The sequence below is a fragment of the Haemorhous mexicanus genome, chromosome 6 (genome assembly GCF_027477595.1).
Source record: "Haemorhous mexicanus isolate bHaeMex1 chromosome 6, bHaeMex1.pri, whole genome shotgun sequence".
NCBI classification, from domain to species: domain Eukaryota; kingdom Metazoa; phylum Chordata; class Aves; order Passeriformes; family Fringillidae; genus Haemorhous; species Haemorhous mexicanus.
The window spans coordinates 11,692,015-11,720,009 of NC_082346.1; the positions used below are offsets into that span (position 1 = coordinate 11,692,015).

The following is a 27,995-nucleotide window of genomic DNA, read 5'->3' on the forward strand; positions in this document are numbered from 1 at the left end:
GCTCTAGGGACACCGAGGGGCGCCGGCTCCGGCCCTCTGGGCTTTATTCTCTGGCGCCCCGAGCCCCGGCTGCGGGGGAAAGAGGGAGGGGGGGACAGAGGACGGGAATACGGGAACAGAGGGGGTGGTCGGGGTGGGTCAAGGATGGAGGGTGGGTGGGGGGGTTGGGGTGTGCAGGGGAGGGAGCAGAGAGGGGGGCAGGAGCAGGTGGGGTGGCGGGGGCAGGACGGGCGGAGGATGGAGGACGAGGATGGAGCACAGGTGGGGGGGGTCAAGGTGAAGAGGGAAAACGGGGAAGTGGAGGAAGGATGAAGGAAGGAGGGGGAGGAGGAATTGGGGGGAAGGGAAGGAGGATGAGAAAGCAGGTGGGAGCCGGGCTGGGGAGGGAAAGAAGCGTGCAGGAAGGAGGGGTAGGGTAGGTAGGGGTGTGTAGGAGGATAGGAAGGGTAGGGAGGACCGACCCGGGAGGGACCGGCCCGGGGGGAGAGGGGGGAGGGCTAGGGGGGAGAGGGAGTAGCGGGTGGGGAAATAGGGAGGGAGAGAAGGGAGGTATAAAGAAAAAGAGATAAAAAGAAGTGTAAAGAAAATTAAACAAATAGAGATACGGAGCCCACGCGAGCACAACTTCCCCCTCCGAGCGCCGAGGCGGCAATTGGCGTTACTGGCGATTCCCGGGGTTGAAATCCTCTCGGTCCCGCCCCGCGCAGCCGCTCTGGGGCCCCGCGCACCTGAGCCGGCCCCGCCCCGCCCGTAAATCCCGGCGGATCCGCGCCCGCTCCGCTTTGTGCGGTAGATGCTCATGCCGGGACGTGGCGGGGCCGTTGCTCGAAGCGCTGTGCGGAGCCCCGGACCGGGGGCTGCTCCCGGTGCTGTGCGGAGCTCGAGGCGCTGAGGTGGGGCCGGGAACGGGACCTGGGCCCGGGGATTCGGGTCCGAGTCCTGGTCCTGCCCGTGTCTGCTGGGTGTCCCGGGCTGAGCCGCTTCTCCCTCGCCGGGCGAGCTGCGGGGCCGCACAGCCGAGGCGGGATTGGGGCTGGGACCGGGATCGGGATTACCGCGGGCGGGAAGAGCCGCTCCGGGACGGGCGCGGACCGAGCCCGGCGCTGCCGCTCCCGCTTGGACCGCGGCCGCTGCGGGGCTGCGATCCCTCTGCGGCTCCGGGCAGGTCCCGCTGCTGCCGCGGGGAGCCGAGGCTGTGTCGGTGCTGGGCCCGGCAGGAGGGCGGCGCATTCCCGGAGCAGGCGCTGGATCGCGGCAGGAAGCGGGCGGGGCGCGGGGACCGCCCGGGCCGGTCCCGGGACCCCTCAGGCCCCGCCGCTCCCTCAGCGCCGCCGCCCCGCGGGGCGCCCCCTGGCGGACACGGAGCGCTGCTGCGAGTGCGGCGGCCCCGCCGGGCAGGGCCCGTGCGCGCTCCCGGCCCCGCGCCCCCCCGTGCGCGCTCCCGGCCCCGCGCCCCCCCGTGCGCGCTCCCGGCCCCGCGGCCCCCCGTGCGCGCTCCCGGCCCCGCGGCCCCCCGTGCGCGCTCCCGGCCCAGCCCCCGCGGGGATGCGGAGCCCCCTCAGCCCCGGCGCCCCCAAGGCCACCGCACCCCCTGCGCAGAGCAGCGCCCACAGCCCCTTCCCCGGGGCTCTCGCCCGTCGCGCCCCTGCGGAACGAGGGGGACTGCATCGCCGCGGGCAGCTGGAGCCGTTCCGGGACGGGCGCGGACCGAGCCCGGCGCTGCCGCTCCTGCCCCGACTGTGCCGGTGCGGGACGGGGCCCCACCGGGGCTCGGTTCTGCTCGGGCCGCTCATCCGACACCTGCCAGGTGAGACCTGATGCTCTCCCTCCTTCCCTCAACTTTCCTTGTGGCTCGCACTCTCCCATGCAAAAAACCTCTGGGTTTAAAAAACCAGTGAAAACTGCTCATTGTTTATTTCCAGGTCATCAGATATCCTGAGTGGGAAGGCACACACAAGGAGTACCAGGCTGAACCCTTATGTGAAGGGCTCAGCTGGGGATTGAACCCACAACCTGGGCATTTTCAGCACCCTGCTCCAACCAAGCCAATCTCAGGTCACGGCAATGTCCTGCCTGGGACGGGAATGCCAAGTTCGAGCAGGGGAATTCCTAGGCCAATGCAGCTCTTTCTTTTATGCCAATGCTGCCTTACACACCAGCCCCTGGAATGTCCATAAGGCAGAGCTCCATAGCCAGCACCTGACCATGGAACAACACAGGTGAACAGTTGTGTGACAGCACAAAATCCTTCCAACAACCCTGATTTCCTGCCCTTTCCAGCATTTCCTTGATGGCTGTAAAGGTGCTGATGCCATGTCCCTTTCCAGGGAGAAACGAGCAAGACAAGTCCTGAGGGCTCCCTTGGTCCAAGGCCAAAGTTCTGGAGAGTGTCAGGGCTGGTCCCACCTGCAGAGGGACGTTTCCTGCAGGTGAGTGCTCACAGCCCAAAATCATGGTGGGGGCCGAGCCCGGGGCTGCTTCTCGGGCCCGGAGCTGCACGGAGCCCTCGGGGACTCCTGCTCCCTGCCAGGAATGTTCCTGGTGCTCCCTCCGTGTGGCCCGGCTGGCTGGGAAGGCGGGGCGGGAGGAGGCTGAGCCCCAGGGAGGGAACCAGCCCCTCTTGTCCTCGGTGCCTGCAGGGAGGAGCTGTGCCTCAGTGTCCTGCCCGTGGCAGGCAGCTGCCAAACACAGCCCGGGGCGGGCACTGGGTTGCCCGGGCAGCGCTGGGATGGACACGGATCGAGGGCTGCCCGCGGCTCCTCGGCCAGGGGCTGCTCTGAACAGGCCCCCCGAGATGCTGCAGCCCGGGCAGAGCCCACTGCCATCCCAAAACCACCCCAAGGAACAGCTGCCACGGCCTGGGAGTGCCGGCACGCTGGGGTTGCAGAGGAGCTCGGACAGCAATTCCCGGTGCTCACCTCCTGGAGCTCCCACACACCCACCAGGTCTGTCCCAGCCACCCCAGTCCCTTCCCTTCCAGCCTGGGGACATCCTCCAGCAGCAGCCTTACAGCCAAGGGAATTCCCCTCACAGCAATTCAATCCCAAGCAATGCCCTCGGAGATGCCTTAAAACAGAAGGTCAGAGTTAGATGAATGTTTGGATGAAGTTTGGAGTTTTTCAGGGACCCAGCTGGAGCTGCACAACTGCTGGGAAGCTTGCACAGGTGGGTCACACTGCAGTGCCCTGAAGGCAGGGATGTGCATCCCTTTCCTCAGGGAAAAGAACTCCCAGAGGCCACTCCCGAGGCTCTGGAATGAGCTCAGCTCCTGCAGGGAGAGATGTCCTCCCCTGGGCACAGGGGCTGCCTCAGCAGGGCCCCTGCCCTCTGCTGCTGTGAAACATCAGCTGGAGCCCGAGCTCAGGGGGTGGAGTCCACTGAATCCCAGGGAACTCTGTCAGGTGGCCCCGGGAACATGGGTGGGGCTGGGGGATGAATAAATAGCAAATGCTATGGAATAGCAACCTGTCCTTGTCCTGATCCCACTGAGCTTCCTTGGAGCCTCTGCTGGTTCCTGGCACAGCTGGTGTTCAATAGGCAGCTCTCTGTGGGAATATCCATGCTGCACGAGGCACTGGGAGGTTATTCCAGCAGGAATTCGGGGCTATAGCTATAACTCATTTGCACTAGCAAAGCTGAACCCCAAATCTGGGCACCACACAGGGAACAATCTTTGTGCTGCCCTGCCAGCCAAAGCCCTGGGCTGGAATGCATGGAATGATCTAAATGCCAGCATCCCCCAAAGGGACAATCCAATCACCTCTATTTGCTCCCAGAGTGCCCATTCTGTTCCCCACAGGTGACCTGGTGACACCGGGGGGTTCCTCTGCCCACAGGGCCTTACTCCTGCCCCTCTCCAGCCCAAGGCTTCTTCTCCCTTCCCCACCAGCTGCTGCCAGGGAAGGAGGACACAGGGAGTCCAGAGTTTACCTCAAAACAGTCCTTCCCTCACCTTGAGATTACCTGAGATTTCCCCCCCAAATTTTCCCTGTCTGTCCCTTTCTGATTTCCTCACTTTTTACAAGAAAGCATTCTTTCTCTACTCTGGGGATTACCACAAGATTTATTCCCATTATTTTCCCTACCTGTCCACTCCCTATTTCCTCATTTCCACCTCAATATTTTCATTTTTCACCCTACAGATGCTTTCAGTTTTCCCTCCTAGTAATTTCCCTACCTGTCCTGTCCATAACTGATTTCCTCAGTTTACCCCATCAAGTGCATCCTCTCTGCTACAGATCACCTCAGATTTTACCCCTGAAATGATCCCTACCTCTCCACCACTGAGTACCTCATTTTGACCTTGAAATATTCATTTTCTACCATGGAGATCCCCTCAGTTTTATCCCCAGATTTACCCACCTGTCCACAGCAATTCTCTCAGTTTACCTCAGGATGTTCCTGCTCTCCCCTAGAGATAATCTCACATTTTACTCCATCAGTTTTCCCTACCTGCTCAGTCCTGATTACCTCCTTTTCACCTCAAAATATCCATTGTTCCCTCTACAGATTAACTCAGATTTTATTACAAAATGTCCATTTTGTCCCCCGTTTACCAACTAGATTTTAAAACCAAAACCACACAGGTTATGTCTCTTATCCCCAAAATGTTCCTTCTGTCCCCTACAAATTATGTCAGATTTTTTTTTCCCAAAACCCCTTATTGTTCCTACATAACTACCTCAGGGTTTGCCCCCCAAATTCTCCCTAATGTTGACTACTGATCATTTCTACCTCAGATGTTCATTCTCTGCCCTACAGATCTTCCCAAGTTTTACCCCCAGAATTTCCTTGCCTACCTCCAGTGACTGCCTCAGTTTATGTCAGTGTTCACACTCTTCCTTGAGATTTACTCAGGTTTTACCCCCTAAATTTTCTGTAACTGTCCATAACTTATTACCTAATTTTTGCCTGAAAATAGTAATTCTCAACCTTTAGATTATTTCAGATTTTGCCCCCCAGAATTCCCCTACCTGTCCACTACTGATTCCCTCATTTTTTCTTCAATATTATTTACTTTCTATCATGTAGCTTTTGTCAAGATTTACCCCCAAAATTTTCCATGTGTACCTAATTTTTACTTCAAAATGTTCACTCTACAGATTATTCCATATAATTTTTACCCAAAAATTTCCCCATCTGCCCACAGCTGATTCCCTCATGTTACCTCAGTATGTTCATGCTCTCCCCTAGAGATTATCTCAGATTTAGTCCCCAAATTTTTCCTACATGCTCAGCACTCATCACCTCTTTTTTCCCTCAGTATGTTCATTCTCTACTCTTGAGATTTTGTCAAGTTTTGCCTCCAACATTTTCCTTGTCTACTACTGAGTACCTCATTTTTGCTCCAATATATTCATTGTCCCCTACAGATTACATCGAGTTTTACCCCCCAAAATTTTCCTTCCAGTACAATATTGATTAGATCTTTCTACTCCAAAAATTTGCATTCTCTCCCCTAATCATCACCTCAGCTTTTCCCTCAAAAATGCCACCTTGCTCCCCTTGACATCCCCTCTCATTTTCCTACACAAACAGTTCTTGTGTCCCCTCTCAACTGCCCCAGGTTTTCAGCTAAAAATGTCACCTCTGTTCCCTCTGAGTTACCCCAGGTTTTCCCAGTTAGGAGCTGCAGGGAATTCAGGCAGGGCAAAGGACAGCAGGGAACAGCTGTACATTCCAAGGCAGAAAGAGAAGATCTACCAGCAAAGAGGAAAGGTTTCAGAAAACATTTCTGCAATTACTAATTAATAATTCTTTCCCATTCCCCAGTGAGAAGAAGATGAACTCACCACCATTAAGGCCTGGCAGTTCCCTGCAGCGAGAGCTCAGTGCACATCCAGGGAGGCAATTCCAGCATCTGAAAGAAAGAAAGGAAGAAAAAGGTCATTTCTTCTCTTTCAAAGTTATTTCCAGCTCTCAGACCCAAACCAACCTTTGCCCTTGATTTTGGCTGGGTGACTCCTGAGCAGTGGGCACAGGTCCTGTCATTCATGCTGATGGAGTGATGCTTTCTGGGGAAATCAGCTGATTTCCAAAGTTCACTGCCTGCCCCATGCCTGATCTGCACAGGAGAAAGCCTCTTGCATGAAGGGATTTTGCTCCATCTAATCCCATCTGCCCAGGCTGTTCCACGAGGATGTTGCCAGGCTGGGGCAGCACAGGCAGATGCAGCTCTCAGCTCTCTCTGCTCCAAACACAGCTCTGGGCTCTTTGCAAACTCCTCTGCCATGAGGTTTTCTCCAGGAGAACTCAAGGAATGGCTCACAGCAGGGGGAGATTCAGTTATCACACAGGGAAGTAAAGGATAAATATTCCTATAAGAGCCTCTGCTGGGCTGAAAGGGGAAGGGGACATTCATTCCCTGCAGGGCCAAGGCACAGCAACCTCCAGCACAAAGCACAGGCTGTCAGGTGGGGTCTGAAAGCACCACTTGGACAAACCTCACTGTTATTCTTCCTTCCAGGCACTTCTGCAATCCAGCCCTGAAGCTGAGAAGCCCAAAAGCTCGGGAGTCTGCTCTGGAACAAAAGGATACTCCCAGGGGTGAGGCACACTCCCAGCAAACACTCCCAACACGCACAGAGGCACCTCTGGAGCTGTGTGGGGGCTGGGAAGGGCTGCCAGGAGGACACAGCCCCCAGGTGGGGTGGCAGTGGCAGCAGCAAATTGCCACGGTCTGATGGCACAACAGAGGGACAAAGGCCAGCAGTGCCCACGGGAGCTGCAGGTTTAATTCTGCTCCCTGTGCTGCCACATCCCAGCAGGAAATCCCCAGGGGGAACAGAAACTCTCAGGGTGCACAAAATGCAGCATCTGTGACCCTGATCCTGCCTGAGCTCAGCGTGTGGGGCCAACCCCCCAAGGTAAGCACTGCCCTGCCCTGGGTCAGTCCCACACTCTGCCCCAGCTCCCACCTGCTCCCGGGGCTGCCACCACGTTCCTGGCAAGGTGACAAAGGCCACAACTGCACTGGCAGGAGCACAGGCCCATCACTCCATCCAGGTCCCCTAAATCCTCCCAAAGCTCCCCATCTGTGCTTTGGCCCGTGCCTGCCCCGAGGCTGTCACCCAGCCCTGCAGCATCCAGACCTGCAATCCAGGAAGTTTGAATGCTGGACTCTGGAGTTTGAATGCTGTACTTCTCCCCTTCAGTGTTATTTTCAGGAAGTAACAAACCCACCACAGTGCAAGGGAAAAAAAGGTGATTTAAGGAATGTTTTACTCACACACTCCTCAATTGACCCCTCACAACCACCCAGCATGAAACAGACTTTCAGGAATTAGTGTTCAGTAGCTGCCATTGGAGTTTTAAGGGATACCAACAAAGCCTTGATAAATATGTGGGGAATTCCACAACAGGTTTTCCTTCCCCATCCATGTCAGCATCCAGCACAATTCCCCGTTGCTCTTTGGTCCCCAGGAGCTGCAAGAGGAATGTCAGTCGTCGGCTTCACCTCCTCGGCGTTGCCTCGTTAGTCCAGGAGATAATTAATTCAAAGAGAATTAATCTGGTCAGTGGCAGATTATCCCAGCGAAACATCATCCTTGCCACAGGATATTCCGACCCCTGTGGGCAGTTCTCTGATCAAGAACTACTTCCTAAACTCAGTCATTCCATCTAAACCACAGCAGCACAGTTTGGAGTGACAGAAGTTTTCAGCCTTGTGTGAACGAAGACAGAAACATCACTGGGAGAAAATCCTGAAGTTTAAAATCCTATTCCTCACTTCTTTGACCAATGAACCTCTTAAAATCCAGTCTGAATTGTGCAGAAAAGTTCCTTGGTCCCACCTGGAAATTGATTTCCCCCAAACCCATTGAACAGTTATTACAACTGATTCCATTAATTACTATGGAAAAGACAATACAAATAAACTGGAAAAAACATTTGACTCAAGTTTTCCTCAGGAATGAATTGGGAGCTCACCAGCAAGGATTTCTGACAGGTAGAGAGTGTGATATAAAAGATATATGTGCATATATAGATATATAATATATAAATAAATACATACTTATATATTTATACACACATATATAAAAATATATAATACATGTTTATATCACCAAGTATCTATCTCACATATATCTGCCATATATATACACACATATATATCACCACAAATGTTTTTACATCACAAACTCTACCTATAAACATTCCCCCTTTTTTTTTCAGGAACGTAACATTTTTAGGAATCCTAAAATCAAACAAATGCAGTGCTCTGCAAAGGAAAGTAAATCACTATTTTATCCCATTAATGCCAAGATGTTTTCCTGGATGTGCTGCTGGGTGTTTTCCTGTAAGCTCTTGTTGCTTTTCCATGAAGTGTACTTGGAATTGGTAGGATCATGAAATCCATTTGGAATTTTACTGTCTCTGCAGTGGGATGAGTTTTTCCAAAATTATTCCTTACAGACTGAGCGCATCTCCTCAAGTTCCTTCTCGCTTTCTGCATCCTGGAAATGCAAGAGGGAAATTCATAAATGTACAGCTTGATTAAAACAAATAAAAAACACAATTTCCCTTCTTTTCCTCCAAACCAGCTTTTAAGCATATTGAGGAGTCCTGGAATGGCTCGGGTTGAAAAAGACCTTAAAGCCCATCCAGTTCCTGGGCAGGAACACCTTCCACTACCCCAGGTTGCTCCAAGCCCTGGACACTTCCAGGGATGGGGCAGCCACAGCGTCTCTGGGCAACCTGTGCCACAGCCTCAGCACCCTCACAGGGAAGAATTTCCTCCTAATACCTGAGCCAAGCATCATCACTTTCAGTTTGAGGCCATTCCCCCTTTTCCTGTCATTCCAGACCCTTGTAAATTGTCTCTCTCCCTCTTTCCTGTCACTGGAAGGCCACAATTAGGGCACCACAAACTTCTTTATCCCTGAACAATCCCAATTCTCTCAGCCTTTCCTCATGGCAGAGGAGCTCCATCCCTCCCAACCAACTTGTTGTCCCTCCTGTGGATGCAGTGACCCAGCTGGGCTCTCCCAGGATGGAGCAGAGGTGCAGAATTCATTTTTACCTCTTTGGTGTACCCTGGCAGCTCCGCGGCGAGGTCCATCCACAGCACCGCCGCCGAGGCGTTCCCGAGGTCCCTGTAGCACTGGGAGGGGAGATGGCCACAGGAGAGGGGTTAAGTGGGAGAAAACAGGAACAGCAAATGGAACTGGGCAACTGCTAAAAAGAGCTGCCTCTTAACCCTTTGCACTGGCATCTCCTGCAGTATCTCTCAGCCACAAGGCCTCAGAAGCACCACCAGATCTTGGAATACTAAATATATTTGACTCTTTGGCGAAGGAGACTGGGTTTTGTTTGGACATTTTAAGGTGCCCCTGTGGTTTTCACCCTTTTCAAAGCTCTACTTTGATTTTCAGTTGCTGTTTCCCCTCCTCCTCACACCATGTTCTCCACAAAACCTCTCTCCTGGGAGTACATAATTCCCCAGCCTGTTGAAAATGTAATAAATATTATTTACAGGAGTCTCAGGTCCCAAAATAGGCATGAAATATTCTCCATGTGACCAGCAGCTGAGGCACAGTGATCCCTCTGGGAACAAGAAGATTTTGGATGTCCAGAGGGTCTTGGGGGAGTTTGGAGACCATGAAATTCACCCAGAAAAAGGAAGTGGGTGCTAAAAACCCCTCAGCAAGGGGGCTCAAGACTCCCATGCTGGACAGGGAAAGAGAAATCCTTTATCCTCTACTTCTCCCCACGATTCTCTGGCTTTATCACCACAGAAGTCGTGGTGGGGAAGGATTAAACCTCCAGCCCACAGCTGCTAAGTCACCATTCCTGCTTTATATAGAATTTCATCTGTTACAAACCAGGGATGCTCCACTGGGTGACTCAAAGGCAAAACCCCCAAATTTTAAAGCCTGTGCATGAGGTGATTTGGCCTAAAAAGATGTAAAGGATAAAAGGAAATATTATCATCCTATACAATTCTGCTCCTGCTTGGAGTATTTTCTACCTGGTCAACACTTTACAGGCAAATGTGATTTTTAATACAAGTATTTCTTACCCTCTGAACAAACAAGAAGTGAGTGGTTACCTTGGCAATGTAAACTCTTCCTGCTTTGGAAAACCCTGGGCTCAGCTCCTCGACCTACAGGAACAGAGGCAGGGTGTGACAGGGAAGGGCAGACATTAGGATATGCAAGGACACAGTTAATTCTTACATCAGGCTCATTGCAGCTTTTAAAGGAAAAAAAAAATAGATGGCAGGAAGGAGAATCCTAATAAATACATAAAGCATTATGCCCCTGAAACCTTCAAGCAGTTGTCTGGAAAAGTTTGAAATGGAAAAGTGTCAGCCAGGCTTGAAGTAAAATATTCTGAGGGAGGAGCTGCCAGCTCCCAGACCCTGGAAGCACTGCCCAGATGTATCCAGTACAGAGCAAGGAATTACTGTGCAGCCTTAGAAAGGAAAACCAACCCCCTAAACCAATTCTCAACACTTAGGGCTGTAATTCTGACATCTTCAACATCCCATTCTTCTGTCTGGCTATTCTGGAATGGACACTTCTCATCAGCTTTCCTTCCACCCAGGTCCCAGGCTGTGGGGAAGCACCAGGAGGGATCCAAGCAGCCCAGTGCCATCGCTGTGAGCTGTGCAGGTCAGTGATGCTGTGAGCTGAGCAGGTCAGTGATGCTGTGAGCTGAGCAGGTCAGTGATGCTGTGAGCTGAGCAGGTCAGTGATGCTGTGAGCTGTGCAGGTCAGTGATGCCCTGTTGCTGTGAGCTGTGCAGGTCAGTGATGCTGTGAGCTGAGCAGGTCAGTGATGCTGTGAGCTGTGCAGGTCAGTGATGCTGTGAGCTGAGCAGGTCAGTGATGCCCTGTTGCTGTGAGCTGAGCAGGTCAGTGATGCTGTGAGCTGTGCAGGTCAGTGATGCTGTGAGCTGAGCAGGTCAGTGATGCCCTGTTGCTGTGAGCTGAGCAGGTCAGTGATGCTGTGAGCTGTGCAGGTCAGTGATGCTGTGAGCTGAGCAGGTCAGTGATGCCCTGTTGCTGTGAGCTGTGCAGGTCAGTGATGCCCCTCCCTGGCACATTCCCACATTTCCCTACCCGCAGGAAGTTCTGGAGCGCGTCCTGCACCGTGGCCGTCAGGGGGGCCTCGAACAGCGCCGACACCGTCCTCTTCTCCAGCCAGCCCAGGTGGGCAACCTGCACAGACCAAAGGGCAACCTGGCCCATCCATCCCACACCAGCACAGGAACAAGGGCCTGCCCAGTCCCTGGGAGCTGCTCCTGCAGCAGGGAGGAAGCCAAACCCCTCGGCAGTGTGGGAATATTCCCACGGAGTATCCAAGTCTGGCCACAGAATTTAACCCAATTTGCTTTCCCTTGTCCCGGGTCAGTTTTTGCAGTTCCAACATCTGGGATCTGGATGGCCCCAAATCACAACCTGCCATGCTGCAGCTATACCAGTCCCCACCTGTGCTCTCCCTTCTCCCAGCCTAAACCTTCCACAGGAACCTGCTCCCCTCCACCCTGTGATTCCTTGTGAGAGGCAGGCTGAAGCCTTCCCTCCAGATAATCATGGGATCATTTAGGTTGGAAAAACCCTCCCAGCCCATGGAGGCCAACCTGTGACAATCCCCACCTTGTCACCCAGCCCAGAGCACTGAGTGCCACCTCCAGGCATCCCCTGAACACCTCCAGGGATGGAGACTGCACCAGCTCCCTCTGACAATACCCTGTTTAATCCTGTACAATTCCAACACAGCAGACTAGATGAAGCACTACCATACTTCTCCACCTGTGGTTTTATTCCACGGCTTCAGCAGCTCCAGCTGAGCATGAAGGAAGGATCTTTTTTCAGGAAAAGAGCCAGGAGCTCCCAGCAGTTCAGCTCAGGGCTGCTCTCTAATTCCCACTGTCAATTCTCCCAGCTACAATCCCTGCCTGTAGCTCCATTCCCAACAAAGTGCTTTCCAATGGCACAAATGGAACAGCAACAGTCACTGCAGACTTTTATTCCCTTTTTCAGGCTCTAAATCTGATTGAAGGCATCTGACTCCAAGCTTTTCCCTGTCAGGAAGCATAAAGTAGCTGGCAGATGCTGCCAGTGCCTCCAATTCTGTGTGTGGCAGGGGAACACATGCAACACATCTACACCAACACTGTGAGCAGAAGCTCCTCAGATGGCCTTAACACATCCCTGTGTGCCCAGAGGATGGAAGGAAGGGTTTTTTTACCAAGGAAAGCACTTGGAACAGGAAAGGAGTTTGCAGCTCGGGCTTTTCCTAACCCACCCTTTGCCATTTCCCCTCCCATGCCACCAGCAGTGACTAAAAACCCCAGGATGGAGCTCTGAACCCTTCAGAGGCTGCCCAGGGGGTGAGAATAAACTCTCTTACCTGGTAACACCACCTGCCCAGCAGATAGTAGAGCTGTGGGTCCTGTGGCTTCAGGGCAATGGCTTTATCAATGTGTTCCTGTGGGAAAGCAGCACCAGCACGTGTCACATCTTTGTGACAAAGATAAAGCAAACAAAATACCCACCAGAGCAGGTGGAGAAAGAGGAAAGGAAGGAATCCACAATTTAAGTGTCACAAACAGTAAAATTAGACTGGATTCCGTAAGCAAGGAAAAGCAACATTTCTCCAGCCTCGAGGACAGGAATTTCTGCACACACACAAAGAAGCTGCCCTGCATTTTATTCCTCCTCCAGAGCTTTGCCATAACCTCACTGATCATGCCAAAGGCTGATGGGAAACAATAACCTGTGGCCTGTTCCATGTACATCCTTTTTCCCTGGAACATCCACAAGGCATCATGCACCATTCCTAGTAATAATATTAGGAATTAAAAAAAAGGAATCTGAGGCAAATGAAATCCTCTCTGAGCAGTAACTGCTCCCTGGGAGGGTGCATGCTGTTCACAGGCACATACTGCAGACAAGCTGGTGCTGTGTGTTGTCACCACACAGTAATTCCATGTTTCAAGGTCTAAGTCTCTTCCTTTACCTAAATTCATTTGCAAGATTTCTTTTCTTTTCTGCAATTATAGTGTGTAAAACTGCAGAGTCACTCCCAAAAGCATGGCTGGAATCAGCCTCCTCACCCCAAACCACCCACTCGTGGCACCTCTGAAATCTACTGTTTCCCTAAGAAGAACTGGAGCCAATATTCCCAATTTCCTGCTGCAGAAATGAGTGTTGTTTGATACTCACACAAAGCCCAGCACTCCTGGCCACTCACCTTGAAAACATAGCCAGCCTGGATGCGCTTGGGAATGCTCTCCTGCTCCGACACGTGCCCACAAAGGATGGCAAACCTGCATGGGGAGACACCTGCATGAGCCAGCTGGGACTGAATCCACACTGAATCCACATTTACCTGCTGTCCAGGGCTGCAGAAGGAAGAACTACAAGTGCTCAAAGCCAGGCTGGACAGAGCTTGGAGCAGCCTGGGATAGTGGAAGGTGTCCCTGCCCATGGCAGGGGTGGAATGGGATGAGCTTTAAGGTTCCTTCCAACCCAAACCATCCCAGGATTCTGTGAAGTGCATTAAAGCTTCACACCTTAGTGGGCAAAACAAGGAATACAGCACATCCCTCACAGGCAAGAGACATTAGCAGCAAAAATGCAGCACCCAGGAAGGAAGGAGCTGGAAGGATGAGGCAGCCAGAGGGGTTGGGTGTGACACAAACTCACTGCTCTGATGGCTAAAAAACCAGGAGCAGCACACTTCCACACCTGGAATTGTTTCTCTGAGCAGGGAAAGCTGTGCCAGGACCCAGAGCAGGGCAGGGTGAAGTGACTGCAGCAAGAGGCAGACTAAGAGCAGCTCCAATCAACCACGGGGCACAGCAACCTCCAACTGCAGCACACAGGGCTCTACTTCCAGGGAAACACTTGGAAAACCTACCTAGATCCTGAAGCTGGGAAACAGAATGACACATGCTCAGTGTTGAAAGTGCAAAGCCATTTAGTTTTGTTCAGTAAGAGACCTTGAGTTGTGAGCCTGAGAAGCAAGGCCCCAGCAAAAGCAGTTATTGCATGAGCTGTGAAATTCAAGATTAATTCCCTGTGGATCTGCACCCTCCCACCTCACCTCCCTGCATCACAGTGGCTCAAAACCTCCTTCCCTGCATCACTTCCCAAGAAACAACAGCTCAGAAAGCTCTCAAGTGGGACAGAACCTGCAGATTGAAGTTTGGCCTCTCCTATCCTGCTTGGCCTCTGGGAGTGGAGGACATTTCCATCCCTTCTCTGAGTTTTGTTCAAAAAATATCAGGTGGAACAGATAGGCAAATCAATAACATGGCTCATTCTTGCAAAAAATAAAGCTGAAAAGCAGAAAGATGCAAATAAAAATCCTCTTTCCTACACCCACACCCCAGTGCTGCCACAGATACAGATATCCCAAAGGATCCTTTGGGATGATTAACCACAGCAGATGTGCAGGAATCTGTCAGGAGACCTTTAAATCTCCAATTACACTTTCCTTAGAGTCACAAAATCCCACAAATCCCCTCACACCTCACTGCTCCATTCCCAGTGTGGAAGTTACAGCACAAAGTCACGATTCCTGAACAATTTAGCATTTTGCCTTAAATCTCTTCCTTTGATTTGTTAACTTTCTTGTGGAAAAACTCTAGATCACCTCTAAAATTCTTACTTTTCAGGGTAATGGAAAGGATTACCAGATCAGTGGGTTATGGGACAAAAATCTTTTCCTGCTGCTGGGGCTCCACAGCCCTGCTCTGTTGTGTGCAGATGATGGAGTAAATATTTTTAGGATCTTCTCCAGTTTGTTTCCCCACAAACACCAGCCTGGACTAAACATCCCTAACCACAACATGACAGGGGTTGAGAAATACAAGCCAATAAAAAGCTTATTTACTAAGATCGTGAGATAAAATATTCCTAGACAATAAATCACACAGTTGCCTCATGTCAAATATAAATTCCAGGGTTTTTTAAACAGCCTGGTGAAATGTTGATGAAAAAGCCACAAAAGCAGCAGTAAATTAAATTTCAGTCCTATTTTGGTGCTGTGAAATAAACTAAAAAATATGTATGGGAAGAGACACCTGATCTGATTTCACTGTATTCCCAGGAAAGATGATTGTTCCCAACCCAGCTCTGCTGATCCCAGGTTCAGGCCACTGGACTGTGGGGATTTTCACAGCCACAACTCGGCACTTGTGGGATTCTAGGCTCTGCTTTCTGCTGTTCTCTCCCTTGCTTGCACAGCTTGGCAGGATGGAGTAATTTATTCCAGCTCATTCCATGGGATGCCTCGGGCTGAGCATCACCAGAGCACTGTGGAGGTGCAGGGAGGCTGAGCAGCAGCACCAGGAGAGAATAAAATGATTATGATGGGGATTTTAATTCCCTGTAACCACTGGGTGCCCTATGCATTACTGCTCAGATCCATCCAGAGTTTCCTTAGGATATCCCTTGATAAACTAGCAGCCAGACTCCTCATTAGGCTGCTGACATACCAGTTCCCCCAGGAATCTCAGCTCAGGATTTCTCCATTTATTAGAAAATAAACTCTGTGGAAGCAGGCACCCCCAGCTGAGAGAGCCTGATCTTCCAGCTTAAATCCCCAGGATTTAAGGATTTTTGGGATCTGCACCCTGACTTCCCTGGAAACAGCACTCTGCCATAGATAGAGAGCCTCCAGCACCTCCCCTCCACAGTCAGGGTGCTCTGCTAGCCCAAACACAGCTCTTAGCTCTTTTAACCACCTCCAAGACAGTTTTCCCACTACTTTGTGAGCATTCCCACATTTTTACCTTCCTGTGCACTGGGTAGATGTATGTGAGTCCCTGCACTTAGTAAGGGGACAGGGTTATTAGCAGGCAGGTATTTAGACTGCAACAACCAAAAATTAAAATAAGAATTTGTTTGGGAATTAGTGCTTTGGGAGAGACAGCAGAATTCCCAGTGACTTCACCTGAAATTAATGACCATCTGACCCTGAAGAGGTTGGGAAAAAAAGCTTTGGCTCTTCCAAGGGGAGACAAGATGGAAGAAAAGGGAGGCTCATGTTCCCCTTCCTTACAGCCCACAAACACCCATATGGGAGAGCTCCTGGATTCTGGATGTTCACATTTCTGAATTCACCTTCCAGGGCAGACAAGTCAGGGGGCTACACTCAGACAGCTCTAACTCCATGCTATTTCCCCTCCACTACATTTTGAACTACCTCCTAGCACCTATTCCTACAGTTGTTCCTTCTCCATATCACACTCACAGCAAATTCCCTGTTTCTTCTGCCTGCAGAACAGAAAATGCTCAGCTCATAAATCCAGAATCTGGCTCAGAATTGGCCAGATCTGGGCAGTGATGCAGCAGGAGCGAAATCCTGAAGCACTGCCAGGTGTTAAATGAAATCCATCCCCCAGGCATATCTGGAATGCTGTGACTTCTCAAAAATTCAGGATCTGCCCACGGACAGCCAGATGTACCCACAGAACTGAAAAGGGCTGGTGATCTGGATGTTCCACCAAACTGCCAGACTTTCCAGAAGAAAGGGCACAGTCTGGAGACTCATCCAACTCAATCCCACTTCTCCATAACACACAGGATAACCCCAAGGGGGCTGGAGCTTATGATTCCTCCCACAGTGAGGGCTTTCAGCAGGCAGTGCTTCATTTCTAGGGCATGATGTCCAACTCAAACTACAGCTCCTGACACAGCACCTGCACCATTTTCCTCAGGTTTCTCTGAAATGCCTCTGGTTGCACTTCCAGTATTACTTTTAGCAAGAGGAATGGAAGCTAAGGCAAATCCACAGCTTGGTCTCCTTTCCTGATCCCTGAAGTTGCTGCCCTGTGCTTGCAGTTGTGCTGCAAACACCCACAGGGAATGGGTTGGGAATTCTAAAAGGCCACAGTTGTTTCTCAATTCATTTCTGAAAGGTCTGTGCAGCCATTGATGCTCCATCCATCCATCCATCCATCCATCCATCCATCCATCCATCCATCCATCCATCCATCCATCCCTAAAAGCAAGAACAGACTTGGGAACTTGCTCTGTCCTACTCAAGAGCTGAAATCAGCTCCTGAAGAAATCAGTTTAAATGGACAAAAGCTCCACCTGCTCACGGATGTTTGACAATCAAAGCAGAGAATGACTCTGGTGTCCAAACCCAAGGTAAGAACCAGGTCATTGTAAGACAGGAGCAGAGAGGCTCTAAGATCATTCCCTGTGAATCCCTCACTTCCCACACACAGATCTACTCTTAAGGCACTAAATGCATTTAATGCCCAACACAGCTCCCACATTTCCCAAGGGAACATCCAAAGGGCAGCATGGGCTGGATCAGCCCCTCTGCAGAGGGCTTGTCTGGGCAGCCCTGACCAATTTCCTGCTCCACTGTGCCCGGAGATGGCTCCCTTGGCACCGGCCAGCTTCCAACAGCACCAGCCACAAGGAGAGCTTTGTCCCACACTCCATGGCCAGGGCAGAGCCATGAAAGCCTTTCCTTTGTGCTTGGGCAGGTCCCAAAGGCAGGCCAGACACAGCCCCGCACACTTACTGCTCTCCCTGGCACTCCTGAGAAACCACTTTTCCTCTTGCTGTCAAATCCTTCCAACCCCAAAAGGAGCTGCAGCCAGCAGTAAAGCTTCCCAGCAGAAATCCTTTCCAGCAGAAATCCTTCCCTTTCCCAGTTATTTTCTTTCTTTGTTTCTTTAAAATGTCAGTGATGACTGAACAACAATGAGGCACTGAGAAATCTTTCCTTGCAATGGTAACTATAGGCAAAGCACCTCTTGTCTTCCTCAGCATCTCAAAAAACTGGGAATGATGTGGGCAGCAGGAGGAAATAACAAGCACAAAACACAATGAATAAGCACCAGAACCCAGCACAATTTCATCTGAAGGAATCAACAAACTTTCAAGAGGCAACTGATAAATCAGAAAATCAACACGGAATTATACACACAGAGAAAAAACTCAGCCCAGGAATTCCTGCACTATCAGGCTTCACACAGCCTGTGTGGAGAGGCAGCAAAATAACTGAGAATATTTCCATTAAAGTGGCCATTTGGGATGCAGTGGGAAAGAGAAAGATGCTGGTGTGTGCTGCTGTGTTAGAAGAAAGAATGCAAAGGACCATGACAGCAGCACAAAGCCATGCCACTCTCACAGCTTGTGTCCTGCACTGAATCCCTCCACTTTTCTCTGAAAAACTACAAGGAAGAGGGAGAAGAATACTGGAAAGACAACATGGGTGGTGAGAGGTAATAAATTATTCCCCTGCGACAGAAGATAATAAAGGATTCTTCAGCAAGGAAATTAGTCACTAGAGAGAAATATAACAGAACAAAACTGTAATTTAAATAAATGTGAACAATGTTCTCTGATCACTTCCCCCAAGAGCTGGGGCATCAAATCCACCCCAAAAAAGCTTTAAAACCACTGCTGCTTTTTCTCCCCAGGGTAAATTCAATTAGCATAAAGAAGGACTGCAATTAAGCCAGCTTGTGACCACTTCAGAGCTGGGAAGGGAATAATTTCCTGTTCTATTCGTGGTAGAAAATAGTAATTTGTGTGCTGATAAAGGGAGTTACATATTCATTCCCAAGAAATTCCACACCTCCCACATGCTGCTCTGCTGCTTCCTTCCTCCAGCTGCCCTGGAGAATTGGAAGCAAGATGTAGCTGTGCAGGAAGGAGCCTTGTCCCTGTTTGGGAAAGGGGTCTGAGGGGCCAAGAATTGTCCCAGACTCGGAATTCCAAGGCAAAACTGTCAATACTTGGACACTGGAGTAGAACCTGGCTTTGTAAAATACAAATTTTAAGATTCACCCTGGCAACTAAACCCTGTCCATTCAAAGATGTTAAGCCAGTAGATAAGAGCCCAGCACCATGACCTGCTGGAGATTTTCTTGCTCCCAAATTCTTCCTTCCAATCAAAGCTTTAAATGAGAGAGGTAATTCATTACCAACAGATGAAATACAGTTTAGGATGATAGAGGCATTTATTCAGATGCCAGTAGCTCAAAACAATCCTTCAAGCAAATTTACTCATTGCAAGAGCATGGGTCTTGTTTGGCAAAGACACTCAGCAACCTCTTTTCCCCATGATTTTCATTAAAGAAGAAAAAAATATTCCCTTTTATTCTAATTTAAGTGCTGTCAATCCTTCAGTGCAACTGCTGACAAACACCATTCACAGAGGAATTCACCAGAGTAACAGAAAAGCACATTCCCTTATCTCCAATTACCTGTGCCACTCCACAAACTCCCTTTTGGAGTAATTTTTATAAAGGACATTTAAAAATGCCCCACTCAAGCTGGAAGCACAGCCTGCTCCTCCAGGCTGAAGGGAGAAAGGTCCTTCCCCCTCTCCTGCCTCCTCTCTGAAACCCTGTGCAGAAATGTTGGCCACCACTGCTTGGCTGAACTGCAGATCATCTCTTCTTTTAGCATGGAACAAACACATAAAATATCTCTGTTTCAATATAAAAGTGCCATGTGCTGCTGTGTCCCTTCATGTCCAAGCCAAGGGCCCTGCAGGGGGACGAGAGCAGAGCCAGCAGTGCCAGAAAACACTTCCAGGAGACTCTAAAAGCCTGTCTGCTGAGAGTGATGGATCTCCTTCCTTCAGAATTAAGTGGAAAATAGGGAATTTGGCAGAGCACCAAGCCCACACTCCCAGTCCTGGCTGATGGAGTCAAACACATCCCCTCTTGCCTCAAAAGCAGCTCCACTTAGGAGCTTTTCCTCCAGAACTCTTCAGAGAGAAATTCATAATTAAGTTGCCGTAAGATACCCCAAATTTATTCCTACCATCACAACCAAACCTACTGTCTGTCAAGTTATTCCTTACACCAAGTAAGCAAAGCTGTTAAAAATGGCTTTTTATGGAAAAACACCACCAGTGTGGCACAGTGCAAGTAACAGCAAAGAATTTTGTAGGGGGTTTGTATTTTATTTTTTTTAACTGCAGCTCAGCTCACAAAAACCTCCAGGTCCTTTTCCTATGCTTCTTAAAAGCAAGAAGTAAAAAGTCACTTACCACTGGTGGCACTCAGCACTTTGGTCCCAATTCTGCAAGGCAAGTTCCAGCTCTTCCTTCCCTGGAACAAAAAAAGTAGTCAGAGGTAAGAAACTCAGTTGTTTTCTCTCCCAGTTTCTTTCTCTGAAGTTGTCAAGAGTAACAGAACAGCAGAAAAGTCATATATTTGTCAATCTGATAATGCATTTGGCTTGGAAACACCCCATACATAATTTTATCCTCTGGCAGGTTCAAAAAACTGAAAACTAAGCACCTATGGATGGCTAAAGGGACAATATAAAACTTAGAATTCCATGTTTAAATGGCCCACTGATTCCCAGAAAAGAGTAATTATATTAGCTACAGTATTAACTAACTCTGTTTAGTTACGTGCATAATAAATAAGACAAAAATTATTTAGATTAGTATCTTTTATTGAACATCTTAACTGTAATAAAGATGATTTTTTTGTCTCTTCTGACTCACCTAAAGTCTTGCAGACACCTTTGAGGTGGTAAAGAACAAAGAGGGAATGAAGTTAAAGAGAATTTAAAAATAGGTATTGTTTTTATATCTGCACATGCTGGCAACAGAGAAAATTCAGTATGCTACAGCAGAGCTTGTTTATTTTATATTTATGGTTTATTTTAGTATCACAGAGAAATGGATGACAGGTTTGAGACACAACTTTCCCAGCTCTAAGCAGGTCTCAGCCTATTTAGACTCTATCAGAAAGCCCAATTTTTAAACAGAAGAAATTTGTTTAAAGTGCTGCTTCCCACCCCCCTAAAAACCAGATTCTAGGGAAACCCACTAAAACCACGGACCTGCTGGCAGGTGGAGGGGCTGTGCAGCTGAGTGCCAGCCCTCGTCTGGGGCAGCAGGGAACTCCTTACCCCCTGTGGCATAGGACCTCCTCTCCTCTTTGTCCTCTGTCAGCTCCCACATGTCGCAGTGCGCCCGCGCCAGGCGCCACAGGAACTCCCGCTGCCCCGCGTACTGCAGGGAACACAAACACCCCACAGCAGGTCAGCAGCAAAGGCTGAGCAGGGCACTCACAGCTCAAGTCATGCAGGGATTCTCCTAAGCCTTAAAAAGCCCCAATTCCAAAGGAAGCAAAGTGGAACCACAGCGAGGGCGAGTTTAGAACTCAGTGCTGCAAAAGAATTCCCTGTGCTGGGAACGGCAGGGGCACCCCCAGTGCTGTGCCCAGCTCTGAGCTTCTCAAGTCAGAAAGGCAGCGAGGGAGGGGATGGGGCATGTCCAGGGACGGGAACAGAGCTGGGGGGACTCGGCCTGGAGAAAAGGGGGCTCAGGAGGGACCTTTTCCCTCTCCACAACTCCCTGACAGGAGGGGGCAGTCAGGGGGAACTGGGCTGTGCTCCCAAGGAACAAGGGGCAGGACAAGAGGAAATGGCCTCAAGTTGTGCCAGAGCAGGTTTAGGTTGGACACTAGGAGGAATTTCTTCCTGGAAAGGGTGGTCAGGCAATGGAAGGGGCTGCCCACTTCTGGAGGTGTCCAAGGAATGATTGGACATGGCACTCAGTGCTCTGGGCTGGGTGACAAGGTGGGGATCATTTCCAGGTTAGACTTTGAGCGAAGAAACCCCTCCTGACATCCAAGCTGACCCTCCCCCGGTGCTGGAAAATACAACAAGGCACCTATACCGCCAGCTTGTTGTTGAGGAGCAGCTGGAAGCCCTCTCTCCTGTCCTGCTCATCCCCGCTGTGCAGGCGGTCGGCCTGCTCCAGGAGCTGCCCCAGCCCCTCCTCCAGCGAGGCCTCCAGGAGCAGAGAGCTCTCATCCTCAGGGGGCAGCTCCAGGGAGTCCCTGTGCACGTTCCTCACGGTGTCACCGCTCTCATCCTCGGGGGGCAGCTCCAGGGAGTCCCTGTGCACGTTCCTCACGGTGTCACCGCTCTCATCCTCGGGGGGCAGCTCCAGGGAGTCCCTGTGCACGTTCCTCACGGTGTCACCGCTCTCATCCTTGGGGGGCAGCTCCAGGGAGTCCCTGTGCACCCTCCTCAGGGTGTCACAGCTCTCATCCTCGGGGGGCAGCTCCAGGGAGTCCCTGCGCACGGTCCTGACGGTGTCACAGCTCACTTCGTCCTCGCTCTCCCGCTCCGACTCCCGCTCATAGTCGGACTCGGCGTTGGCCGTGGTGTAACTTTGGGGGAAGAAAACATCACCAAAGCAGTTTGAGGAGAGGAGAGGAAGAGTATCTTGGCTTATCCCAGAGAAAACTGCACAACCCAAGTGTCTCACACAACCTCATTTCTTGTATCACCCTCAGAAAGCTGAAGGATGTCCCAAGTCACTTTTGAGCAACCTGGTCTATGGAAGGTGTCCCTGCCCAGGGCAGGGGTGGCACTGGATGAGCTTTAAGGTCCCTTCCCACCCAAACCATTCCAGGATTCTAGCTGTCCCCACCTCCCCTGCACACCCTGTCAGCTCCTCCTAACCTCAGTGTTCCTGTAAAGCTCAGATCAGAGCTCCTGAAAATGGAGAAAAATTAAGGTCTCCCAGCATTAAAGCTGGGAATTTTAAATTTGAAATTTAAACCAGGGTTACATAGTGGTACCACAGCAGGAGGGAGTCCACTTGCAGAGCTGATTCCTTTTCAAACAAGACTATCTGTGCCCCTTACTTTCACCTGCAAGCTCTTAACTACAGAACAGGCACAAATCAGCAAGTCATTTCAAAATGTGCACCTGAACACAGGGGTTTTGTTGATTTAAGTCAGTAACTGCCCAAGAGAACTTCAGCAGTTCTGCTGGATCTGAGCTCCCTTCTGCTCTGGGGGCACTGGGTACCTCCAGCTGTGCTTCCCTCTGTCCTGGCTGATTGCTCCTCCCAGGGACAGCCCTGTGGCCCTGCCTTTTTCTGGGGACACAGATATGTGACCACAGCCCCTATCTGAAGGAGGCAGTGACAGGGCTTTGCCCACACACAGATAACAAGACACATCTGGCTATCAAAGCTTCCTTAGAACCATCCCTAATTCTCAGGAATTCCCCTCTGTGCTCCCCCACTGCAGCCTCCAACCCTCACCCAGACTTTCAAAACCCCACCATGTTGTCCTGAAATATTCTAAGGTAAGAAATAAAGCATCAGCCTCACACTGTAAAGGCAGGAAAACAAGGATGCCATGCTGGAGATGACATTGAATTAATGGATAATGCACCAACACAAGGGTAGGTGACTCTGGCATGGCTCTGCCTCAGATTAAAACCCTCATTTATTAATATTCCTTAATATTAATGGCATTATTAGTTCTCTAGACCACCTCACTTCCAGTAATTAAACACAAACTCCGCGAATTCCCTGATTTCCCCATCCTAACCCCCAACATTTTACTGGCAGCTGCCAAGATTTCAGCCCTTCAGCTCAAAACCCAACCTCGTTTTCTGTCAGAGAGCCCCTACAAGACTCTGCCAGTTCAAAAAGGCAAGGAAACCCAAAGTCTTCAGGGAGATTAAGGGATTTAGGTGCTATCAGCCTGTTTTCCTGAGTTTACAATGATGGAAAGCTCTGGAATGCTTTAATATGGCAATCTTGAAGGAAAACAGCCCATGAGAAGAGGTGGTGAAGAAGCAAAAAACCCAAAGCCACACAGGGAAATTAAGCAGCACAACCCCTCTGAAAACGCTTGGGAGATTTTTGGGAATTGTGTCTGAAATTGGAGAAGCTGCTCATGCCCATGTGGTTTACAAAATAAAGCTGGAATTGGGGGTTCTCTGTTCTGAATTCCACTGAAAGAATTCAGCAAGGAACACCCAGCTGAAATCCATCTGTCGGCAACAGACTCGTTCCTCCTCTCAGTGCCTGCTCCAAAGCTTAAATAGTTTTTTCCAAAATTTACATTTCCTACCCTGAAAATGCTACTTTCCAAGCACATTCACATCCCTAGCAGACAACACTGCACACTACAGGCAGCTGATCCTGGCCTGACTTGATATTTTTACACCTCTCTGTGTAGGACCAAAGCGAGGCATTACCTAAGATTCCAGTTTTAAATCAGGTGAGAGCTGCTAATCCACCAATCCCCACAATGGTCATTACAGCTAATTACAGATGTTAATTAAAAGGTAAGGACTCCACCAACCACCACTGGATTCCCAAAAAATTAATGAGGTTTTGCAGTGAAATACACCCCTGTCCCCTCAGGAGGTGCCTTCTCTGTAACTCTGAACTCTTGGCCTCTGTCACAACTCACAAATTTCTATGATCTGAGGACAGCCAGGGCTGGGATGTGTGGCCAAAACCCCCTTTCCAGCAGGTTTACACAAACCATTGTCCCCCTGGTGACTCAGTGCATCTGCTGTTACCCAATCACCCAAGCCCTGCCTTCAGCACCAACTCCACAGTTCTAAAATCTGTTCTGCAACCTCCTTACCTATTACACCACCATGAATCACTCCCTCCCTAATTTCCCTCCCATCCACACACCCACTTGAGCTGAATGAAGCTCTATAATCCAAATGATATCACCCTCACCAGCTACAGCTATTAGAGAAAAACATGAGCTTAGGGCAGTCCCAAATCCCTGTCCTTTGTCCTGGCAGGACAAATCCCTGCTGAAATGCCAGCTGGCACCAGCCCTCAGATCATCTGGCTGCTCAAATTCCCCCACTGCTCTAAAACTGAAATGCTCCCACTGCTCTAAAATCTCTCTTTAAATGATATTTCATCCCAACTGCTCTGGGAAAATGTATATAGCAGCACCAGCTGTTCTGGGACACACTTCCATACCCCAAAAGCTACAGAAGTGGTCAGATTCAGGCACAAAGGAGCAGCATTTCCTCAGAAAATCAGCAGTCACAGGTGCAGGAGAACTTGTTACCTGTCTAACTATATAACCTGCAGCTATACTGGCATTTTTAATTATGTTCTTACACCACACAGAATTTTCTGTCCTGTGCAGGGCCAGGAGTTGGACTTGGATGATCCTCCTGGGTGCCTTCCACCTCAGGATATTCACTGATCCGATGATTTGATTAATATAATATAATATAATATAGCCTGGAAATTTGATTTCCAAACACTCTCACTCCATTGCCAGGCTGGACTCATACTTCCCTTCCTTCTGCAAGGTTCCTTAATCAAATTGTTTCTTTAAAACCCCTCATTTTTTTCCCTTCTCTTAAAGGATCATTTCACATCTCTCAGTCTGGCCCTGGCAAACAGGCTGTAGGGGAAGAAAATTCCCTTATTTATGTTCTAAACTGCTCAGATGTGGCACCAAATCCCCTAAAACATCTGTCCCAGTGCCCTGCTTACCCCCCTTCACTCTCTCCATCATCTGTGTTGGGATTCCTTGAGCTGGTGGTAAAATAAATGGAGCTGGAGCCTGTGGAGTCACTTCTCTCCCTGGAGAAGGGGAACTTCCTCCGGTGAGCCACACGCTGGGTTTCTTCAAGGTGGGTCCTGCAGGGAGAGAAAAAGGAAGAGAAATAAATATTTGGTAGTGAAATATCTGCTATTCCCCTTCTCCTCTCCAGCAGACTCCACAAAATTCCCTTTCTAGGCAAAGAATTCACGAGGTGGTTCACTCCTGTTTATACAAACTCAAATGGAGCTAATGTTGTATTCTGTATAATATATATAATATATATTAAAATATATTATATATTATACTATACATAATTATATATAACTATTTTTATATATTATACCATATATAATATATATTATACAATACAATGTATCTAATATAATACATTCTAAATTATATATTATATAATATACAATTATATAACATATAATATAGAATATATAATTAAAATTATATATAATAATATAATGTATTATTGTATTATATAGTGATGAATTATTATTATAACAATACATACATTATATTATATACAATAAACAATGTATATTATATATCTTAAATATCTTGTATTTTATATATTATAATATATAATACATTATACAAACAAAATATATTACATATATACATTATATATATTATATAATGTATATTGTATAATATAGAATCTACGGTTATATAGTATATATTATACCTATAATGTATAATTATACAGTATATACTATATAATATAATGTATCTAATATAATATATCTGGAGGTAAGCAAATCCTCCTACATGGACAACCCATAAGGAATCCATAGATGTGATGTCCGTCCAGCCCCTGCAACAGGAACTGGAGTGACAGAATGGGATCAGACTGGAAGGGGGGAAATTTAGGTTAGATTGAGGGAATGGATCTTTCCTTGTGAGGGTGGTGCAGCACAGGAATGGATTTCCCAGGGAAGCTGTGGCTGCCCCATCCCTGGAAGTGTCCCAGGCCAGGCTGGATGGGGCTTGGAGCAGCCTGGGCTAGAGGAAGGTGTCCCTGCCCACGGTGGGTGGGCTCTGAGGTGCCTCCCAGCCCAGGCATTCCCAGCTCCACGTGTGCTGTGGCTGTTTCCCAGCAGAGAGGGGCAGTACCTGACTTCCCCCACGATCTCCACCGCCAGGTCCTGCAGGCTGTTCCGCAGCTCCTCCACCTCCTTCCTCAGCTCGGCCACGTTCCTCACCACGAAGTCCAGGCGCTCCAGCACCTCCAGCTGCTCGTCCTGCCTCAGCAGCAGGGGGCTGGGCACGGCTCCATCGGCTCCATCCCCCGCCAGGAGCAGTGCCCCGGGCACGGCCTCGCCTGCAGCACAGCACAAGGAGGGTCACATCCCAGGATTCGGGGGAGGGAAACGGCTCTGCTGGCAGGGGACAGGGGGCTTGGTGATCATAGGGACACCGAGGGGATCAGAGGGGTGCAGCAGCTCTGCTGCAGGGAAAGGCTGGGAGTTCTGGGATTGTTCAGCCTGGAAAAGTGAATGCTCTGCGCTGACCCAACTGCCCCTTCCAGTGCCTGAAGGAGTCTGAAGGAAAAACGGAAAAGAGACTCTTTCCAATGGCCTGGAGTGACAGGACAAAGGGGAATAACTCCAAACTAGAAAACAGGAGATTTAGAGGGGATATTGGAAGGAATCCTTCCCTGTGAGGGTGCTGAGGCCCTGGCACAGCTTGCCCAGAGCAGCTGTGGCTGCCCCATCCCTGAAGTGTCCAAGGCCAGGCTGGATGGGGGTTGGAGCAGCCTGGGATAGCGGGAAGTGTCCTTGTCCAAGGCAGGGGGTAGGACTGGATGGGCTCTAAGGTCCCTTCCCACCCAAACCATTGCAGGATTCTATTATTTCTGTGATCACTGTAAAAACACAGTTTCATTTTCTGCTCCCGAAGTTTTGCACAGACATGGATGAAACCCAGCAAGTTCAGGGTTCCGAACCAGCACTTCTAAAAGCCCACCACCCCAAACCTCACTTCCCCCTATTCCAGCCCCACTCCCCACTATTCCAGCCCTGCTCCCCCATCCTATCCCATCCCATTCCCCGCATTCAATCCCTATTCTCCCCTATTCCAGCCCCATTCTTCCTTTTCCAACCCCATTTCCCGCAGTACAACTCCGCTCCCCTATTTCAACCCCATCCTTCCAACTCTAATTGCGTCTTCCCCCACTCTTCCTATTCCAACCCCACTCGTCTCTATTCCAACCCCATTCCATTTCCTCCATTCCAGCTCCGTGCCACCCTATCCCATGTGCCCAGTTCCAGCCCCATTCCTCTCTATTCCAACCCCATTCCCCGCATCCCGACCCGGCTTCCCGCCGCTCCATCCCGCTCGTACCGGGGCGCGGCTGCTCCGCCGCCTCCTTGGAGCGGCGGCGCATGACCCAGAGCACGCCGAGGCAGAAGCCGGCGCCCGCCGCCAGCCCCAGCGCCATCCCCAGCCGGGGCCCGGTCCGGGCCGGCTCCGCCACCGGCACCGCCATGGCCGCTCCGGCCGCGCGGCACCGCCCGCGGCGCGGCGAGATGACGTCACGGAGATGCGACAACGGGGAGGGGAGAGGGTGGTGTATGGGCGCGTGACGTCATCGGCGCGCGGGGCAGCGAGGCCACGCCCCACGGCGGCGCGCGCCTGTGGCGATCCCTGGGCGTGGACGGGGACACGAACCTGGCCCGGAGCTGGGCCGC

General features: G+C 50.1%; 1 protein-coding gene and 1 long non-coding RNA gene across 6 annotated transcripts; one reads left to right on the plus strand and one right to left on the minus strand.

The window, feature by feature from the left end:
• Positions 1 to 1,558: 1,558 nt before the first annotated feature.
• Positions 1,559 to 7,894, plus strand: LOC132328627 (uncharacterized). 4 transcript variants are annotated; one of them, XR_009486818.1, is made up of 7 exons: positions 1,561 to 1,807; positions 1,923 to 2,219; positions 2,328 to 2,429; positions 5,773 to 5,885; positions 6,467 to 6,546; positions 6,765 to 6,866; positions 7,423 to 7,894. It is a non-coding gene; the product is annotated as an uncharacterized LOC132328627 (long non-coding RNA). The 4 variants fall into 4 exon arrangements; XR_009486817.1 differs by having other exon boundaries at positions 1,559 to 2,219; XR_009486819.1 differs by having other exon boundaries at positions 1,559 to 2,219; positions 6,768 to 6,866.
• RMDN3 (regulator of microtubule dynamics 3) lies at positions 7,204 to 27,817 on the minus strand. Of its 2 annotated transcripts, XM_059848612.1 has the most exons (13): positions 27,649 to 27,817; positions 26,419 to 26,626; positions 25,245 to 25,391; positions 21,633 to 22,131; positions 20,861 to 20,963; positions 20,451 to 20,468; positions 19,986 to 20,046; positions 13,203 to 13,278; positions 12,360 to 12,437; positions 11,066 to 11,164; positions 10,052 to 10,105; positions 9,023 to 9,103; positions 7,204 to 8,456 (listed from the first exon to the last, which is right to left on the minus strand). In XM_059848612.1, exons 1-13 carry the CDS (start codon positions 27,791 to 27,793, stop codon positions 8,403 to 8,405), a joined length of 1,623 nt encoding a protein of 540 aa, XP_059704595.1. In that variant the 5' UTR covers positions 27,794 to 27,817; the 3' UTR covers positions 7,204 to 8,402. The 2 variants fall into 2 exon arrangements, with proteins under 2 accessions (XP_059704595.1, XP_059704596.1); XM_059848613.1 differs by lacking the exon at positions 20,451 to 20,468.
• Positions 27,818 to 27,995: the final 178 nt, after the last annotated feature.